This window comes from Osmerus eperlanus, chromosome 8 (genome assembly GCF_963692335.1).
Source record: "Osmerus eperlanus chromosome 8, fOsmEpe2.1, whole genome shotgun sequence".
NCBI classification, from domain to species: Eukaryota; Metazoa; Chordata; class Actinopteri; order Osmeriformes; family Osmeridae; genus Osmerus; species Osmerus eperlanus.
In genome coordinates this window covers 14,508,703-14,529,315 of record NC_085025.1, presented here as the reverse complement: position 1 = coordinate 14,529,315, position 20,613 = coordinate 14,508,703, and the positions used below count along the sequence as shown (strand labels likewise).

Genomic DNA, 20,613 nt, shown 5'->3' with positions numbered 1-20,613 from the left:
GTAAACATATGAGTGAGCGAGAAAGACAGAAGGACGAGAGTTTGTGTATGATGCAGAAGGTGGGATACGATGGCATCCTCACCATCATCTTTGCCCTCGTCTTTTCCCAGTATGTCCACGTGAGGCATATCCAGGGTCATCATCTCCCACAGGGTCAGGCCGTAGGCGAAGATGTCTGCCTTGTCCGTGATCTCCCCTTCCTCCTCCAACGCCTCCATGGGCTTCCAGGGCTCCGTGCCCACGTACTCCGCCTTGGGGTCGGCCACTGGAGGGGGAGCGGGGAGGAGGGAGTGAGAGATGGAAAGGAGGAGCAGGGTTCACAAGGGAAATTTGTCATGGTACATTTGAATGCTATTTTACTGAAAAGGAGAGGGAGTGAGAGAAGTGGAGAGAGAGTCATGGGGAAGGAAAGGGAGAAGTTCGCAACGTAAATCAGACAACATGACCTGATGCTGTTTCCCTGGATGAAAGGGGAGGGAGGGATAGAGAAAAGGACGATGAATGTAAAGGAGAAAGGTTCACCAGGTAAATCTGACATGTGACTTCACAATACTGAAACTTAGCAATACTGAAACTTAAAGGTCCCATGACATGAAATGTTCACTTTAGGAGGTTATATTTAACATTAATGAGTTCCCCTAGCCTGCCTTTGGTCCCCCAGTGGCTAGACATTTTGATAGGTGTAAACCAAGCCCTGGGTATTCTTCTCCGCCGTTGAGAAAATGAAAACTGAAACGCTCGGTTTTGAAAATCCTCTCCTTATGTCGTCATAAGGAGGAAGGTTACCTCCCCTTTCTCTGCTTTGCCCGCACAGAGAATTTGGCCCACCAATGAGAAAATGAGCTACAACTGTGCGAGCGCGATATTGGTTTTTCCTCGAGACATCATGGCTTGCAAACGACCGAAGCATTCCAGTTAGCCCCACCTCTTTCTTCCTCATAGCATTTAAAGCCACAGACACAGAAACGGCACGTCCTGAGGAAAGGTCATTGTGGGACTGGCTCGTAGTGGCTGTAATTCTGCACCAAGGCTAAATTTCGGGAAAGAGACTTCAGATACAGTATTAGGGGACCACTAACAGTGCGTTCACACTGCAGCGGAGCGGGCGGCGCGTGGCGTCGGCTTCCAATTCATTTTCAATGAAACCAGGCGTTGACGCTCGCGTAGGGCATTGTGGGAAGGCGAGCGGAGCGGAGCGTTGCAAGTTGGATTTTCTCAACTTTATGTAAATGAGGAGCGTGAAAACGCTAGCGTTGGCCAATCGGATTGTTTTCTTGTTTCTTGTAACGTAGCAACCTTTGGTCATGATAAACATTTCTAGGTTTCACAATTTCAAGATGGAGGAGAAACTTTTCGTATGTGTCTGCACACCCAGTTCTGTTCAGAACAAAGTTACTAATGTGACGAGCCTGAATTTAAAGATTACATTAAACTAATAATGCATGGTGCATGGTTGCCGATGTCGTCATTGTTCCTAGTTTGTTTTTATAGCCTACTTTTAAATTCAGTCTCGTCACATTACGTGACTGTTCTGTGCCACTGCTAGCCCAGCCTACAAACGACTGGTGGAGTGACCGGTGGCGTAACATGTATTCTACTGTAATCTTGCACTAGTAAAATCTTGCACTTACATAAATGTTGTGTAAAAGTGGTATTTTGATCGATATTGTGAGTACATGAACCCAAATCTGCACGCTTGGCCATGACTACAACAGTGACCTTAGAGAACTACAACTCTGTATTAACTTGTCTAACACGCCCCCGAGCGTGGTGTACTGTGGGAAGGCAAGCGATGCAGAGCGTTAAAAAACGCTGCAGTGTGAACGCACTGTAAGGCCTATATAAAAGCATCCAAAAACAGCATGTCATGGGATCTTTAACAATACTGAAACTTAGCAATACTGAAACTTGGCAATACTGGAAAAAAGTATTTTCTTTTCAAAAATGCCCCTGAGGTGGAATATTCCTGACATTCAACCAAAGCCATTCACCAGCACCACAAACAGCCAGGGAATCTGACGCTTGGCAGAACTGGACTGTTTATGACAAACTGCTTGACAGAACAGAATAGGAATGCGTGTGTTACAAGGCCAACATAAAAGCCAAGCAGAGGGTAAACATTTTTGTCCTCTTTAATGCCCCTGCCAATGTCTCTATAACTATAATTAAAATCAGTCGTCACAGGAGACATTTCAAAGTAATCAGACCTTTGAAAAGACTAAATTAAACCACCTGGCTGAGACCGGGTTAGAAATGAAACTTACCGACTCAATCCTGAAGAGCAGAATTAAATCAATGAAATATGGGCCTCTCTTAATGAGGGCTTCTTAATGAGAACGGTGTGTGGCATTTCTGATGCAACAGAAAACAGAACCCTAACCTTTCTCCCTAGTTGAGGGACAACAGAACTAGGGTATCAGCATACTGTTGTGTGATGATGATGAAAGAGGTTGTGGTGCAGCCAGGGTTGTGTTCCAGGCATTAGTACGAGGATGACATGAGAGAGTGTGGGGGAGGCGTTGTGAAATCATGGGGCCTTGCTGTGCAAACAGGACCAGATGCCTGTATGCACGCTACAGTGTGGGCTCTGACTGCAGGGAGGTTGAGGATGCATAGTGACAATAAACAGGAGGGGGGGATGGGGGGTGGAAGAGGGTAAGGAGTCAGGGGGTCATGAGCTTTGTCGGCCTGACATGCATGTTATCTGCCCTTATTAGCTTATTCCAAACTGTGACCAATGCCAATCTCCCTTCTCTGCAGAATGCATTAGTCTATCGCACAAACTACTCACTCCCTCCTCCCCCCCCAAACCCCACCCTACCACCTTAAGTAACGCATTTTCTGCAGGAAACTCTGGTGCTTATATCACTGCTTGCTTCCCTCTCATTCAGTTCATAGCTTTGACGGCAAGGGAGGGACAACGGCGAGCCGATTGGCTACCGTCAGCTTTTCAACCAAGCCGATTGGCCGTCTACCTTTCATGTTCTCATCCAGCTGGAGGGACACGCCCACATCGCAGATCTTGACGGTGTTGAAGTCGCCCTTGACAACCACGTTGCAGGACTTGATATCTCCATGCAGGAGCCTTTTCTCGTTGTGGAGGTACTGACCAGAAAGAGACAGGTTGTCATTTCTCCGCAAAGGACTAAGAGAATGTTCTCCTTTTTATCATAATAATAATTATAAATTAAATTTATTAAGTGCTACATTACAGTAAAAATTACAATCATATATATCAATGTAATATACAATAACAATAAGAACAGACACAATTAAATTAACAATTAAAATCCTGATTAAAAAGGAACGTTTAAAGCAAATTTTTTAAAGCGAGGGGCATTTCTAATGGAAACAGGAAGTGAACTTCTAAACACATCCTAGATACCGGAGGTATGGAGTTACCTGCAGTCCTCGTGCAACGTGCAGGGCCACCTTCTCGATGTTGTGTACGGGGAAGGCTTTGAGACCCTCTTCTTTCCTCTTCTCTATCAGGTCGTTGAGGGACTGCTCTCCCCCGTACTCCATGGCCAGGCACTTGGAGCCATCCTTCGCTGTAGTGAAGGCTCGGAACCCTGGCGACACACGCGTATGTAATAGGTGTAGTTGCTTTTCAGTGTAGCTTCCTCCCAATCTTGCCTAAGGTTCAAACACGGGTCCTCTGACTTAAAAATCAACTACCACCTTTATAAACACAGCTTTAACCAGCTACGCTACTGAAAAGCTAGATCTTTGATGGTGGGCAGTGTTTATACTGAGGAGTGAGTTTAACCGATTCAACTCAGTTACACACACGCACACAAGCAATTAATTAACTCCAGAGGGTTGTGGGACCATCTATTTGGTTGCCTCAAGAGTTTGCTTCCTGGCTCTTACCAACGATGTTTGGGTGCTTCAGGTCCTTTAGGATCTTGGCCTCATCACACAGTCTACTCTGGTACACGTCAATCTGCCTGGCAGCACACCTGTTGTTGATCTTCTTAACTGCCCAGGGGGACAGATTCAGCTTCCCCACCCTGAGACAGACAGACAGGGGTCAGGAAACTTTCCTCTGCACGCAGTGTAAGCCATATTAGATGAGGGAGTAATGGGGTCAGGCAATGGACATGAGGTGAGGGAGCGAATTCAGAGCAGCAGCCTACCTGTCAAAAAGGTAGACATTCACGCCGGTGCCACACCCAAGTTTTTTCATGAAGGGTGAGGCGGGGATGGTGATTGGAGTGCACGGGGTCCCAACGCTACCTTTTTGGGTCAGATTCCGCACCCTGTCTGGTTTGTGCGGAGTCTTGAAGGAATCGGCGTCAAAGGGGCTAGAGGTAGCTTTGACTGGGTCCATTCTTAGCTCTGCTAGCACAATGGGGGATGTTGTTACTTTAGCGAGGCTGGCTAGCCCATACTGTGCTGTACAGTAGACCTTTATGTCTAGCTATGAGTTAGTAGCCTACAGTACCAGTAGCTAGCAAGCCTCTGAGTAACATCAGCCATCCAGAACTTATTCTGTCAGCGATTGCATTCATTCAATGGTAGACATTAGATTGAAGACGCTTATATTAGTTCACGTCACAGAAAACATATTGGAACAAATATTTTAACAAAACATTGTCGTCTAAAACGTACTTACCAGTCTGTCTTTGTTGATGTCAGAGGTCTACGCGCCCGCGAATCTTTCAAAAAATGCTTTTTGGACTTGACTGCGTACGGGCACTGCAAAGGGACAAAGTGCACGCCTGGGACACATACATGTTTTTAAGTATCGGTATAATTAACTGTCATAATGAATCGCCTTATTGTAACGGCTATGCGGTTATAGTTTTCCTTATTTAATTTGCTTAGTGTAAATCCCACAGTGGTTTTTCGCATATCTGAAAAGTGTACAACATCGTCTCTTGAATAGAGTTTAATTAGGTGAATTGCAGCAATCACACCAGCAGAGGTCAGACGTGGTGCTTCTGTGGAAGATAACAGACGCAAGGCCATTACAACTAAATTGGGTCTAATTTGCAGTATGAGGGTGCAATTATTAGTGACCCATACATTGGTATTACATTCACATACATATTTTACGAAACTATGCATATAATAGTCTGTACAGTTATTGTGTCAGTTGGGTGGAGTATCAGCAGGTTAGGAAAATGTTCCTACACTGCTGCTGGAGGAACAAGACGCGCCGTCTACTGTGAGTGATGGTGCAAACTAGAATTGGCTACGTGAATTGAAAAACGTCACAACTGTGTTAATGTAGATGGTGTGTGTGTGTTGGTTGTCCCTGGTTTGCATACTGAAATTCTTTGAGTAATACCAGCGTCTTAAGGTGGGTAAGGTTACCATTAAGTCGTTGTTTGTTATCCTCTTTTCTCTCAATGGAACAGATATTGTGGGACAACGGTTTAATATAAAGAGAGCTGTTTCTGGTTAGAAAACAAACCCTCAAGGGATGAGCTCATGTAACTTGCTTTGGCCTCATGTTGTGGTTGGGTTTATAGAAGGAGATGGAATAAAGGAGAATGACGGAGTCAGAAGATACTGACAGAAAAAGAGGATGAGAGTCATAGAACAACAGAAAGAAAGAGAGGGAGGTTTAATCCCTGGTCAAACCACAAAGTGGTCCCAACCACAGACAGGACAAGCTGTCCTCTGTCACACTCACATTCTGACAGCAGTCGGACAACCGCATGTATCATCTGAAATATGTTTCCAATAACTGAACCGAGTAGACGGACGGACATTGTTTACTTCTATTGTTTTATTTGGTACAGGAAGCTTATGCAGGCTTCGATGCTTTCAGAATATTCAATAGGAAACTGTTCCAAAAGTTTGACATGTTTACATTGTTGAATTGAACCCTGGATTCTTCAGCATTTACCATTAGACCAAGACGACATCTAAGGGAAATATCTGTCCTTCTTTAGACTCCAGGAGAGCTTCATCAGAATCATCCTCTTTTTCAAACCTGGTTCCCAACCACTTCTTCTACATGTGGCCTCCCGGTATGTTCATATGTGCAATTGATCATTTCCTCTGACAGACAGGAAGAAGAACAATGTCTACAGGAAGTCCCAGGTCAGAGGCCTGAGATTACTCTCAGTATTGTACATTAGCCTGCAGTGCCTGGCTAGCCTGGCAGGGAAGGAGGGCTAATGGGGAACTGATGCTGTCCAGAAAGGGCCTCAAAGGGTTCTGGGGGACGTAGTATAGAGCAGTATTTCAAAGCATCAATTTGAGAAACGTATGCTAAGACTCAGATCAGTGCTGATTGCCGAAGCTTTTCTTTCTTCGTTCTTTGTTCGTTCTTCCCCTGAGTTTTGACCCTGATGAAAAAAGGCCCATTATTTTACCACAAACCTCTGTGGTATTGTGTTAGAGTGTGTGTGAGTGCATATGCGTTCCTGCAGAGCACTGTGAGTGAGTTAATTGTAGCATTTCAAATTTCACAATGGGAGAAGGACGTCTGCACTTTTAACCTCCAATGGTAAAGTTGATTAAAGGAGTTTAAATGTCTTCCGCTTAGTACTGGCTTGGTTCTCTCCTGTCATCGTGCAATGTGTGCAGGTGGTCAGGTACTGTGGAGGCCAACGTCTGCACGTGTGTGAGAGAGGGAAGGAGAGGTGTGTGTGTGAGTGTGTGATCCGGAGGCAATCCCTTCTATATCAGTCCCGCATGTGGAAACACTTTCAGGTAATTGTTCCTCAGCTGTCAATCAAGTCGATGTAATAGCCAGCTTCCCCTCTCTCCTCACCTGTTTCCTCTGATGTCTGAGTTACCGAGGGCAACTGGTCCTTTGCTATGTATTCAGCTGTCTCTCTCTTCTTGTTCTCTCTCTTTGTCTCTCCCCCTTCCCATCTATCCATCCCTACTCTGGCTCTTTCTCCTATCATCAATCAGGAACAACCAGGTCCATGTGTATAAACAAACTCACTTTAATACATCAGCAGTACATTAAAACCGGGTACAAAACAACACAGGAATAGTATTCACATAGAAGCTGTTGTAAGGGTGTATCACACAATGTATTCTTCTGCTTTCAATTTGTTCTACCCCTCCATGAAAGCCCATGTGTCTTATTATGACCAGCACAGGGAGAAACCCATATTTACACTCCCACACAAACAAACAAGTGTGATTGGACTACAATCCAAACCTTAAAAAAACTCATGGAACACAGAATACTATAAAGTTGGTCTCCATAACCATGATTTATGGATTCCCCTGGAGGAGTTACCTCAATTGAGTTAAAGTAAAAGTATGCAAAAATGTAATTGTGTCACAGATATTTCAAACAAACTTTGCTGGTGAGGTGTTATCCCTTTATTCTACATACGTTTGCTCCATCAATCCCAAGGTTCTGTCACAGCCAGACCAGATTAGCTGTGCACCAGATCAAATGCACGGTAGAATTCGCCAGGGTAATGTACTGTATCAAGGCATGGACAATCAGACTGGTGCTATCTCAGCATTGCACCCATCACCCTCTCATCAACGTGATATTTGATAGGCCAGTTCTGGATGCCGATGTTTCATAGGTCGTTTTTGAATAGGGAGCTTTGGGTTCACACACCAGATGTATGGAAGCAGAAAGAGAAACGCAGATAAAGAAGCAGACAGAAAGAGAGAGAAAGGATACATTGCGAGGCAGTGTGTCTAAAACATTTATTTTGTATTCTGCTGTGCTCATTTGGAAAGTGTCCCGTTGTTTATAATTGTCTTGTATCATAATCACCTCAATATGAACTGTTCAATATCAGAGACAGCAAGACTCCAGAAGTGATCACCCCCCTTCTATACGTTATTCCTAAGAAAATATTTGGAAAGAATTCCAGTCAGCATATTTCTCTTTCTCCTAACAAGAACCTAGCAAAGACTGTAAATCTACAATTGCATTGTTGCCAGTACAACTACTATCTGGGTGTGTGTGTGTGTATTGTCTTTGGCTGTTGTCTCAGTAAGCAGGAGAGCTATTGTCTGTACACCTCCAGAGCAGCACACTCAGACAGGCTGTTAGGGAAAGGCTGTCTGGAGCCAACAGGACTTTGCCAAAATGAATTACTAATAACAAAAACACAGAGAATTAGTCTAGTGTGTGTGTGTGTGTGTGTGTGTGTATGTGTGGCTGCATCTGCATGTGAGGTGTGTTAAAATCATAGTTCCATTCCATCTGAGACAGAAAGACCTGAAGGAGACCAATTCACAGCCATTCCCTCCGGACTCGACGTGTGAAAGCACTGCATAGTTTATGATGCTTTTGAGCTTGTTTTGATCTGTCCATTCCATTGCCTGTGAGAAACCTCAGTGTGACCACGCACATTTGACTTCCCTTCCCGTTCCATCACCGAGCCTGGGCTTGTCATCTGTCTGCTCTTGTGGTCAGAGTCATGGTTTCCATACATAAACCTAACGCTACTCTAAACCACCCCTGCAACTAAAGCCAGAGAGAGAGAGAGCGAGAGAGAGAGAGGGAGGGACGGAAAAAGAGATGGAAAGACGTGGTAGTGTTTTGAGCTGATTCTCAAAACCCCTGCAAGTGACACCTAGGATGAAGACAGAGAGAGAATGAGAGACAGAGTGAGCGACAGGCAGAAACAGAGAGACATAAAGAAGCGCGGGGAGCACAGTAACAATGAGCCAGCAGAGAGGACCCAGAGTCATCCTTCTGGAGTTCCTCAGCTCCGAGGCCTGAGTGAACGAAGCCTCGACGGACACGCTCTCATAAATCTCACAGAAGACTATCGCCGGTGCCTGGCAACACAGCACCGATTGTTCTGTCTTTTCGCTCTCTCCTCGCTGCGCTCCTCTCCCTCTTGTCATCGCTTCATCCATCAACGCTTGTCGGTGGATGAACCTTTTTTTCAGCGGCTGGTTCGGGGCACTAAACAGGATTCAGCTAAGAGAGGCATCCCCACCAGCGATGTTTCAGCGTACACAGAGAAGAGCAAAGAGCAGGCGTTGGTATGGAGGGCAAGTTAGCATCCACGTTAGAGTCCTCAGGTCGCCAGTCCTTGGCGAGGGTGGAGGACTCTGTCCTATTGTCCGTTGTGGTTTCATCCCTCAGTGTTTAAGTGAACGTTCCCAAAGCTAAGATGGCGGTGTGTGTGCAGTCCTACAGTCCCAACTCTCCAAAGGTTACACAAGGCCCTCAGAGAGTGATACACAAAACGGTAGTTGCTGCTGCATTTTACACAGCATCCTCAAAGTCCGTACCAGGACATACATTTAGAGACAACACGTGTATGTGTGCGAGTCAGTGGTGTTAGGATTGTGGAGTACGTTTAGTGTGATGAAGGAAAGATGTGTGTGTGTAAGCATGCCATGTGTGTGTATGTGTGTGTTGCTGAAACTCATGCTAGGTGGCGCAGGTCACCCCCGCGTCCTCGACGTGTCCACAGTTGGTCTTGCCCCAGCCTGAGAATTGGCACTGGTGGATGGAGTCCTCTGTCCCAAGGCACGCCACGTCATCCATCCAGATCAGACCAGTACCTGGGGGCGAGGGGGTGGGGAGGAGATGATGGGGGAGAGAGGGGAAAGAAGGTGGAGCCCGGGGAGTCAATACAACAACAACCTCAACATCCCACCATTCTTTGTTCAAGATTTGCTTCATGAAATGTCTGTCTTTTGAAATATCTGCTTTCCTTGCCTCATCCTTGCTGCCATCTTTCCTCATGTCTCCCTCTCAGTTGCTACACTTCGTTTCGATCTTTCAGAGTGAGGGCAGCGAGGAGGGCAGCTTGGAGTCCCCCTCGAAGGGCCCCTTACTAAGAGGACTTCATATAAAGCTGCTTTGGATGAGCTTTACTGTGGCAGTGACAAAAGTCACTTGGGGCCTTTCTTGCACCCAGCACAATTGACTTTGTCAACAACGCAAGTATCATTCCTAGTTTGCATTCGACGCAAAACGGACTTCTCCCTCCACAGACGCACGTCGGTAAATTAGGGAATGTCTTTGAACGTTCCCTGGTGCTATTTTGCAGTTTCAGAAAAACAATTCCGCCACTGACAAGGAAAAACGTAGTCTAAAGTCAATGGCGCGTTATTCAGATGCTATTTTAAGGGCGCAAGCTTGGTCCGTGCGCACTGCTGGCGAGGCCAGGGTCTTCTTCCTGCGAAACTACGTTACATTGTTTGATTTATGGCGTGTTACATTTCTTCAATGATTATAAAAAGATTTTCATGAGAAATCTCTATGTATGAACTTGATTTGTAACAATTGTGGCAATTTCCTCCCACGTCTGTTTAACCGAAGCTAATTTGGGTGGGTTTCTTCTCCCATCTCCATCAGAATCAGAATCAGCGTTCGGTTTATTCGCCATGTAGCCTATGTTACACAAACACGGAATTTACTGTGGCAGGAAGGTGCAAACAATAAACATATAGGGGTCTTAAATTAAGTAAAAAAGTACAATTGTTAAACTAATTCTAAGAACTAAAAAAGTTAAAAATATAACAATTACAAAAATAAAATATATATAAAAATAAGACTAAGAATTTGAATGAGCAGCATTAGCGGGCAATTTAGTGCAATGAGAAAACTGCTCTGCCTTTCCCATACAATGTCACTTCTCTATCTGTTACGACCCTGACTAGAACGTCGGTCTCCTCGGCTGTGAACCGCTCCTGGCGTGCCCCTCGGCTTGAAGCAACGGCCCCGGTGGATGTAGGTGGTATTGCATTTCTTGTTAGACTTCCGGCTCTTCCAGTCGTTTTTATTCCATTAACTCCAGTCAACATTTACAAAACTATCTCCCCCAATAATTTTTGTTCGATTCTCGAACCTGGCTCATACTACTAGGTTTTTCATAGAATCATTTTTCCTGATTTTTGCTAAGTTTGAAACCAATCCGAAATGGGTAAACTAGCACCCCATGTATTTGCTTACGTCAATAAAAGTTGCCTGCAAATGTGTTCGCGGATACTAACAGGGCACGAGCACAAAAGTTCACATTGGCCGATAGCCGATTTACCTGGAGCTGAAAGAAATGGCTTTAGTTGCCTGCCCTGTTGTAGCAAGTTTAGCATGGTTGTCACACATACATGAAATGTTGTTAATATAGTTTATTCCCGTTATTTTAAAACAGATTTGATTTTTCGTAAAAACGTTCCTGACATGATGGCAAATATTATATTATGTTAAGCGTGAGCATAGATTGTTGACATGTCTATCTGGAGCAAAGACAAAGATTAATACTTTAACTGATAACCACAATAGGACATGATATATATTTAAATAATATTAGACTTGCCTTCAGAAGCTTTTGTTAAACACACTCATTATTCTTTTTTTTGATCGTGTCATCAAGCCAGACTGCTTTTGTGGGACAATGAAGGTCCTCAGTGACTATGTTTCACCCCCACTTATATCTGATGGAAATGTCTTGTATATAGTTCTGTTAATATGCCCCTTTCAAAGGCACATGTTCAATAAAGTAGACTATATTTTAGACACACTTCTCAATTTATTACATTATTACCAAGTCTTGTTTGATCACGTTATATCCATTAATAGGCGTTTGGTTTTGTAGGTTGAACATATAAAACACAGGCCACATTTCTACACTGATGTTAAATTGAAGGCAGTGTGAATTTCGTGGCATTTCGTTTGAATATAAAGTTGACAGTAAGCTATGGTAAGTCTGCATTATGGAAGATTTCTGTTACAAAAATAAGTATCAAGCTTTCTTTGCCTGGCGAGAACAACGACAGAGCAAAGTGTTCATGTTAACAGTTTATTTAATCCGATACAATGCGTTGGAAATCATACTCATATCACAAAGAAAAAAAGCAATATATGTGATGAGTTCCATCTAGAATATCCCTATAGCCTATTTGGCCCTATAGCCTATTTCTAAAAACCAAGTGAAAGGAATACTATACAGTGACAGCATACATTTCCATAAAGTTAGCATCATGTCTCTGATTCTTATCGGTACCCCATTCTGCCACTGGGTTAGGGTAATGCCTTAGCTCACACGCTCGCAACCATATAAATCTATGCTCGCGACTGGTTGTCGCAAAGTATGACGTGTACAGCTAATTGCAAGCGTGCACGAGGTCTCGGAGCTAAAAAAAAAAAGAGCCACTGTTTAAAGCTAGACCGGAAGAGTCGGAAGTGGAAAGATGGCGCAGTCCAGTTTCGTGCTCTTGCTTGCCTCACTGCGCCACTGAGCACTTTTCATAGAAATGAATGGGGACGCCATCTTGGAAGACAAAAGTTGCTTCCTCTAGTAATATTAACTCTATGCCTTAAACTCACTTCCTTCTCCCTCCTCCACCCTCTTCCTCTATATTTTGGTGCCTACTCCCCATCTCTCTTTGATTCCTTGGTTCCAAGTGGAACTGATTTAAGGTTGTGCTGTAGTCAAGATGAAGACAGCTTGACACCCAATCGGGCCTTTTGCTGTCTGAGGCACCGTGTGTGCACTGTGGCACTCCTCAGGAATGCCTAATCACTCCTCTGGACTCCTGTTGTCTCCGACAACCTCACACTTTCACCTTGCGGACTTCCAACTCTGTCTGCAGTTTTCTTTCTCCTGTAAGGGTTTTTCATGAGATTTTCCTTATCTTCTGTGAGGGTTAAGGTTATGAGTCTCAGGTGTTGACCCCGCGAGCAGCAGTAAAGGCATTTGTGTCACTACTTGCAGAAAGGGCTGTACCAATCAAATTTAATGGGGTCAGAGCAAGAGGTCATATCAGGAGGAAGATAGTCCCACGAGCCCCTCAACCCCTTAACCAGTGATTCTCAAAGTGGAGTCCCCGGACCCCTAGGGGTCCACGAGCCATAGCCAGGGGGTCCGCGAAATAATTTGCCATAAATTATAAAATTGTAAAATTGTGCTGTATCATTAAAAAGTTAAAAAATATATAATAATCTACAGATGGGTGACCATTTGCACCAATAAAATAAGCATATTGTGTCCATTTAAGAGCACAAAGGGTATGCTGAATGGATGTCATAGGATTATGGGGGGGGTCCTTGGAAAATGTTCTCCCCTGTAAGGGGTCCCTGGCCCCAAAAAGTTTTAGAACCACTGCCCTAAACAACCACCCACAGCTCATGGAGGTGGGGGGGTTGTCGGCAGTATCCCGACAGAACGATCCAAACTGAGGTCCAATGTGTATTTCTGTAAACCTGTGAAGTCAGGGTTGAGAGTGGCTCAGAACTGGGGAAGTGTTTTTGGGTTAAAACACACAAGGCAGGGTGAAATTTGGTCAAATTAATACAAATTAATGAAAACAATAACCGGTTTGGAAAGTTCAACATCAATCAGATCCATGAACCCAGATTGATGAGGAACACATTATACATATGATAGATTGTTGCAATGGTTTCAGGACATCTATTACAGTCAATTTCTGTAATCTACTGGAGTAGTGTTTCAAGTTAATCCTTATAGCATCATTGCATGTTGTACATCATTTAGATGTTTCATAATTTCCAACAAGACAAATCTGTTTTTCCCCTGTTTTGTTTTTCACATATTCATTTTTAGTTTTCCTGCAGGGGTACTGAAGAGCTGGCAACAATGCATCCGCAAAAGCCCAATATGCTTTTAATCAACCTGAATCAGTCCCTTTCTCCCTCCCTCTCTACCTTGAGAGTTTGCAGATGTGCAAGCTGATGTAGAGAACCCTGCCAGAGACTCAATCCCAGAGACCCAGATCGGTGTATCAGAAGGCGCATGCTCCGCACTCATGAGCCATTCTTTAGGGACAAATAAGTGAGCCTTCTCCCATGGGAACCGAAGCTGAAGGTGAGGTGTCATAGAGCAAGCTAGTAAGTAAATTGTAAATGTTTCCTATTCAGCCATGATACAGTCAACCTCGCCAAGAGAATAGTTCTCAGACAGAATGTTTGGGTGTATATGATATCCAAGCGATCTGTCCAACAAGCCCACATGCAACTGGAGCAGAGAAAAATGGAACACTGACTATTCCTTAAGTCATGGAAACCCCCAAATCCAGAGCTGCCCAGAACTCACAGTGTGTGAGCAACATGTTCCGTCAGAAGTCTGGCGGATATTCTCTTTGTGTGTTCTGACTTCCTCCTCTCTTTCCAGCGTATTTAGGACTGGGACGATTAGAAGAAGAAAAACAACTGCAAAACACTGCAGACCAGTGTGAACATGAAGAAAACATGAGGCAGGAAACTTGGCACCAGGCAGTTTGTAGCTAACTAGCACAGATGTTAGTTTGTGCTAGGGCAGCACAGGGTCTGCTCATGGCTAGATAGTGCAGATATTTTTGTGTACGACGTCAGCAAAGGGCAGGTAAGATTACCTAGCCCATAGTAAAAGTTTTTGCTTGCTGTGACTGCGGTGTTTGGGTCAATTTAGCTCATTCTGCATGTTTGTGTGTACTAGCCGCAATCAATTACAGTTAATTCTAAAGTAAAATATGACTTTTGGAATCAGACATGTTTTTTTTCACCTAATTTTTCCAGACTAATGTAAAATAATGCACCATAACATGTTGATTGGCCTTGGTGCGTGACTGATGAAGAGAGTGATGTCATGAAGGTGATGAGCGAGGGAAAGTAGGTCATTTTAAGAGCAGACGGATATGACCGCTGGGACAGAGTTTGATGGCATTTGGCTAGCTCGCCTTATCCCAATAAAAACTTTATATTAATCTCCACCGCATTCTAGAGCTGCATGCCCTTAATACCATAAAAAAACAAACAATTACGAAAACAAATGGGGAAAAATATATGTCCACTTCCATGTAACAAGTCTATTATAGATATTTACCGTAGTCGTTCAGTGGTAAATTGGATGATATACTAATGTACAGCACTATGTAGAAGTAAAGAACTGAGTTGGCCCATTGTAAACTGGAAATGTATCTCCATGCTCTCAGTGTCTCTCCCTTACGCAAATGTGAACTTTCCTCAGAGAATCTTCTGGATTTCGTCAAGCTTTTTACGTCCCTCTGTTTTGGTTTGAGGAGTTAACCAGAGAAGACATGTACCTGCGACAAATAAACAGTTTATTTGTCCTCGTCCCCTCACCTTGTCCAAAGCGTCCCGTCTTGTGGATCTCGGTGGCTTTTTGGTATCCCAGCATCCTGCACACCACGTCTCCGTCCGTCCTGTCCCAGACGTCATCGCACACGGTCCCCCAGCGCCGCTCGTGGAACACCTCCACACGCCCCTCGTGGGGTCCTGATCCATTCACCAGACGCACCAGAGTCTCCTCCACTGGGACACACACACATGTACACACACTAACACACACATGACGAATATGTCCATGGCTTTTTGATTAACTAATTTCAAAGCATAACAATGGACTAGTGAGGGGGGGACCACAAAATCTAGCCTGACTTGAAAAACACTGAAAAATCACACATTGTTTACCGTGGCTTCACTCTTTAATTACAGCAACACAAACAACTAGACTTAATTCCATCAAGCTTGTTTGTCCAAGAGTAGACAAAAGGGGGAGATGATTTCGGTCTGGTGCTGACCTGGATAGCTTGCTGGAGACTAGTGGATCTGTGTGCTAAGGGACAACAGGAAGTAGGTGACAAGAATACTCTCTGACTTTCTACCTTCTGTTACCGAGGAGAGGACAGGACAGGGAATCAAAAAATAAAGGAAAAGTATAGAAGGGAGAGGAGAGATGAGGGAAGGAGAGGAGAGGGGAAGACAGGAGGAGGAATTGAAGCAAAGCAAAGTTATACAAGTAACTGGGAAGGGGAGGAGAAGAGAGGGTAGGACAGGATGGGGAATCAAAAGAAAGGAAAGGTATACAAGGGAGAAGAGAACAGAGGAGAAGAGATGAAAAAAGCAGAGAGGAGAATGGAGGAGAGGACAGGACAGGAGGGTGAATCGAAGGAAAGCTAAGGTATAGAAGGGAGGGAGAGCAGAGGAACATGTGTTAAATGTGTAGCAGATGTGCTGCAGCAGTGGAAGTGTTCTCTTGGCCCGCGCTGCACAGGGAGAAGGACATGCAGCCCATCGGCCTGATCAGAACCAGCTGTGTCGTGAGTGAGTAGGAGAGTGTGTGTATGAGTATGTGTGTGTGTGTGTGTGTGTATGTGTGCGTGTGTTGGAAGACAGGAGGCAGGCAGAACCCTCAGTGTGTCAGGAGGGATTTGGTCTGCAGTAACGGCTGAGAGAACTCCTATCTGTCAGGGATGAACACTTTCATCTGTACACAGAGCAGTAGAGAGCAGTAGAGGCGCGGAAAAGATCAAAGCAGAGCTATTAGCACTCCTTAAACCGATGATAAGAGGACCTGTGGACGTTTGGTCATTGCCCTAATTAAATCCCTCTGTTTAACCAGTTTTTTACTGTTTTTTTAGTGTGCATCTTCAATGCTGCACTGTTTCTATACTCTGTTGTACCTCTTCAGTTCTAGTGCTGCTCTACTGGTGCTCCAGCACTGGCTGCTAAGGTCAAATGTGACAAACAGTGGATCTGTCAATAATAGCACAAGGTTTATGTTTTTGTACTTCTGGTCTGTGCCAGAGATCGAGACGGGGAGAGTGTTAGAAAAAGAGTCAAAGAAGGAAATCAGTGGAATCTGAAGACACAAGTGCTGCGGCTTTTGAGGTCCACAGCTGAAAAGGAGGTCTGCAATAGATGGCCACAGGCCTAACATTCAGACACAACTGGGATAACACACACACGTTCTCTACAACGTTCCTCCCACAGGTCAGAGAACCCTGCTCTTAAAGTGAAGAACAAAAAGAACAACAATAAGAACAACTAGAGAGGGTACAATTTCTGGTGAAATTGTGGGGTGTGCTCCTGTATTTTTGTACGCCCTTCGACTGGTTAGCTCCTGCGATTCCCACACAGCAGAAGTGTAGTAGTTAGCTAGCTCTACAATTTACCGGGGCTAGGTCTGAATCTAGGAGCAAAATGGAGCAGAGCTGCCAGCTGTAGGTATATGCAGGTAGCAACGCTAGTGCTAAATAGCACTTGTATTCACGCGAATACAAGCAACTCAATCGGGACCAAGACTAACATTTTGACACCAACGTTTTTTTAGGGGTGGGATAATAATAAATATACATGACAGAGAACAATGGTTGTGCTCGCCAAAGGCTTGAGCACACCCAATAACAACAACAATAAGATAATAACTATACAGAATGGTGTGTTAGAGTTCCTAGAAGTTTCTAGAAGTTTCCAAGACTAGGACCTTCCTGCTCTGGAACTATGAGGTAAACCGTTGGTGTACTTAACACTGACACTCACTTCACAGGGAGATGTGGCTAATGTCCCTGCCACTAACCAGCTATAACACATGATATACAGCCTGGCAGGAAACATAGGAAATGAGAAATACAAGTGAGAGAATATGAGAAGAGTTATGTTAAATGGCTGTACAGTGTGTGCGTCTAGGTGTGTGTGTACTGTATCTATGTACACACAGGCGTGTGTGTATGTGCATGTGTGTGTTATGGTCATACAGTGTTCCAGAACCAGACAGTTATATGTCCACGTTGTAATAGTGTTACAGGGTGAGAGAATCAGCACTACTAAAATGCTCTGGTCATTTGTCAACGGACAAAGCACAACAATGAAACCAGAGCAGAGATGCATGATGCAGCAGGAAATTAAACCGCATACAGCATGACCACTTCTTAAAGATATACTGAGCGTGAGACAAGAGATTTAGTTATTACTTATTACCTCTTTTTTTTCTTCCTACGCTATCTGAGCTACATTTGTGAAAACATGGCCGCCCCTATCTCTCTAACTCAACACAAGCTTGGATGTGTGTTATTGTTTATCTTAGGCCTGATAAACAGAGTAACCCTCATGAACAGGTCAAGGTTGGTCAGTGTCTTAGAAAAAGCTTCTGCACATGATAGCTCATAAGTGTAGAGATGGATATCAAATTGAGGAAGGGAGAATATAACTTAGGAGGAGAGGAGGTTTGGAGAGGTAGGAGAGGAGAGAGGGGAGGAGCATATTGAGTTGTGGTTTCAGGCCATTTAAACACAAAACAGGTACACCACAGGGTCTGGACAGCTTTCCCATATTAATCAATCCAGACGCTCGCACACACAAAAGCACAACTCACACACAAACACAGACATCTTTGCCTAGCGGCACTTTCCCTGTGCATTAGGGTTAGACAGTGAATACCCATGGGTCGACAACAGTCTGGTTAATTTTTCAGACAGTTTAATGAAAACCAGAAAATATATTTCTGTCTCTCTCTCTGGCTGTCTCTTCCTCTCTTATTAAGCCTGATGACATCCGTCCTCAGTTCCACAACTGGGGTATTTACTCCAGAAAAATAGTTGTCATGCTGGGGCCTAGGGGACAAATAGACCTGAAGAAGCCAGTCAGAACATTCCCCCCAGCTGGCTCTCTTAATGTGTGTTTGGTGAGGAGAGAGGCTGGAGTCTCCTCTGCTGTGCTGCATGTCATCAGGACTGTGATTAGCTTCCCTAATACTGCCACTAAAACTTGCTGAAGTAATACGTTTTTAGTTTGTTTTGGGCACTAGGAGATCACTCTACACCCTTCCCCTCAGCACAGAATGTGCATGCAATATCCTAACATTCTGGCAGTTAGTGAACTTCTGAGACTTGTTGTACATCATTCCCTCTCTCCCTCCCTTGTTTTTATTTCTTGCCATCCCCGTTGTTTATGTGGGATGGCGGTAGTGTGTGTGTCCATCTTTGTCTGTGTGTCCTGCCGATATTAGTGTGTTGGTCTAACTGTGTGTTGGTCTATCTAACTGTGTGTAAGTGCATGAGGTGTGTGTGAGGTGAGTGATTGTGTGAGGTGTGTGTGGTGTGTGTGTGAGGTGTGTGAGTGTGTACTACATCAAGGTAAAACCTGACAAAGCCTGACAAGTCTGGATAACTACAGTAGCCTTGGAGACCGTGACAGGGTATCAAAGTTGGGCACCAGGATTGGTGTGCGTGTATGTGTGTTGGATGTGTGTGTGTGTTGGGTGTGTGTGTGTTGGGGGTGTGTGTGTGGGGTGGGGATGTCAGGTCAATTACCAGACAGACACTAGAGTGCCTGATGTTTAACAGCTTGTCAGTTTAGTTATATATGGGTTGTAGGTCGGACTGCAACCCCTCACTCTCACACTGCTATAGGTACAGTTGACATCTGAGATGTGTATGTGACAAGAGTGTGTGTGTAAATGCCTATTGTAGGTACACTTTACACTTTACACACACACTGCACATCAACCACATATGTATGTCAAGAGACTCTGGCTATAGGACTTGTGCCTAATGGCCAGAACTCTGATTCAAATATGTGGGGCTGTCAGTCTGCCACAACTCTGCTACAGCTCTCATATCACATACGCACACACACACACACACACACACACACACACACACACACACACACACACACACACACACACACACACACACACACACACACACACACACACACACACACAGCCATGCTCCAGAACAGCTCCGTGGTGATGTCACAGGGGCTTGAGGTTTGTTTTCTTTTCCTGCCTGAAAACACACTGAATCATTTACCTGTTAGGGCATGTGCTCAGCACATGACCCTATCATGCACACACACACGCGCGCACACACACACTTAAAAGCAACCCAGTCTCTTCCTAAGATCTCTCTATAAGGGCCACAAATGTCCATTTAATAAGTTAACGACACAAACACACTAGCAGATTCTGCATCTGACTTTGAGAAAACCACTCAGCTGCAGGGTTTGGGTTTGTATCTCCTGTTGTGGTAAACCCTGTGGTCTTGACTTCAGTCTGCATGCAGGACACAGGGAAGGAATAAGGAAAACAATACAGTACAGCCAAGCCAGCGAGCCAGTTCACCAAATGACAAAGCTCAACCTATGACAAAGCTCAAAGACAACAAGTGTTTGACGACATGTTCTGTTCCGATACAGTAAAAAAAGATCAGTGAAACTTCGAAGGTGGATATCTTTAACTCCATCAGATCCTGGGTCCATTCCTGTTGTGAGTGCATCTGTAAAGACTTGGCTTTGTTTGATCCACTGGCAGGGCTGTTTACTGTGAGAGTCTGCCCGGCAGCCGTGATGTCACTGCCTAGTGAAGTTGCCAGACCAGAAGGATCTGGACCTGCTTCAAGACCTCTGTGATGTTAAATTAACGTTGGTGTTGATGTAGCTTGGTATTGACACCCAACAGTCAAGTTTTGGGCCTACCTGTCGCTCTGACTTGTGATCTGTCCGTTATCGTGAACCTCTCCAGCATTTATCTCACCTGTTTTCTCTCCTCGGTCGCCTCTGTCTCCCTTCGCCCCCTTCGGCCCCCTCTCTCCTCTGTCACCTGGTAAACACAAACAAGTAGAAAAGAGAGAGAGAGAGAGAGAGAGAGAGAGAGAGAGAGAGAGAGAGAGAGAGAGAGAGAAAGAGAGAGATAGATGGAAAGGGGAGACAGTTACGAAAAAAGTTGCAAAAAGAGCATTAAACATCTATCTCTCTAACCTATCACTTCACAAGGGCAGTATACAATGCAGAGGAGTGACCCTTACAGACCCTTTGCTCTTTCCCTGAACAGGCACGCAAAACAGTGTTCTCTATAGACAGCTTCTCCTTCATGGCTGGCTAGTTGTGGTCACATGGGGATACAGGGCTAAGGCTACATTGCGGTCTGAGGTCTTGACTGACTGAAATACCTCTGAGCCACA

General features: G+C 44.6%; 2 protein-coding genes and 1 long non-coding RNA gene across 4 annotated transcripts in view; 1 reads left to right on the top strand and 2 right to left on the bottom strand.

Annotated features, from left to right (window-relative positions):
* Positions 1 to 4,726, bottom strand: part of pbk (PDZ binding kinase) — a 111,422-nt gene extending 106,696 nt beyond the window's left edge. For both annotated transcript variants that reach the window (XR_009930959.1, XM_062467777.1), the window contains exons 1-6: positions 4,615 to 4,726; positions 4,140 to 4,341; positions 3,874 to 4,013; positions 3,403 to 3,572; positions 2,976 to 3,105; positions 83 to 265 (exon numbers count right to left, since the gene is read on the bottom strand). Coding sequence is in view for 1 of the 2 variants with exons in the window: in XM_062467777.1 (XP_062323761.1) it covers positions 83 to 265; positions 2,976 to 3,105; positions 3,403 to 3,572; positions 3,874 to 4,013; positions 4,140 to 4,333 (817 nt within the window). In the remaining variant the exon portion in view is untranslated. The remainder of the gene's footprint in view (positions 1 to 82; positions 266 to 2,975; positions 3,106 to 3,402; positions 3,573 to 3,873; positions 4,014 to 4,139; positions 4,342 to 4,614) is intronic.
* Positions 1 to 20,613, top strand: part of LOC134025001 (uncharacterized) — a 121,829-nt gene that overhangs the window by 73,444 nt on the left and 27,772 nt on the right. The gene's annotated exons all lie outside the window — the stretch shown is intronic.
* The window catches only part of scara5 (scavenger receptor class A, member 5 (putative)), a 56,511-nt gene continuing 42,796 nt past the window's right edge, over positions 6,899 to 20,613 (bottom strand). Inside the window, exons 8-10 of the mRNA XM_062467774.1 lie at positions 20,187 to 20,252; positions 14,993 to 15,181; positions 6,899 to 9,468 (exon numbers count right to left, since the gene is read on the bottom strand). Of these exons, the coding sequence (XP_062323758.1) occupies positions 9,335 to 9,468; positions 14,993 to 15,181; positions 20,187 to 20,252 (389 nt within the window). The 3' untranslated portion in view covers positions 6,899 to 9,334. The remainder of the gene's footprint in view (positions 9,469 to 14,992; positions 15,182 to 20,186; positions 20,253 to 20,613) is intronic.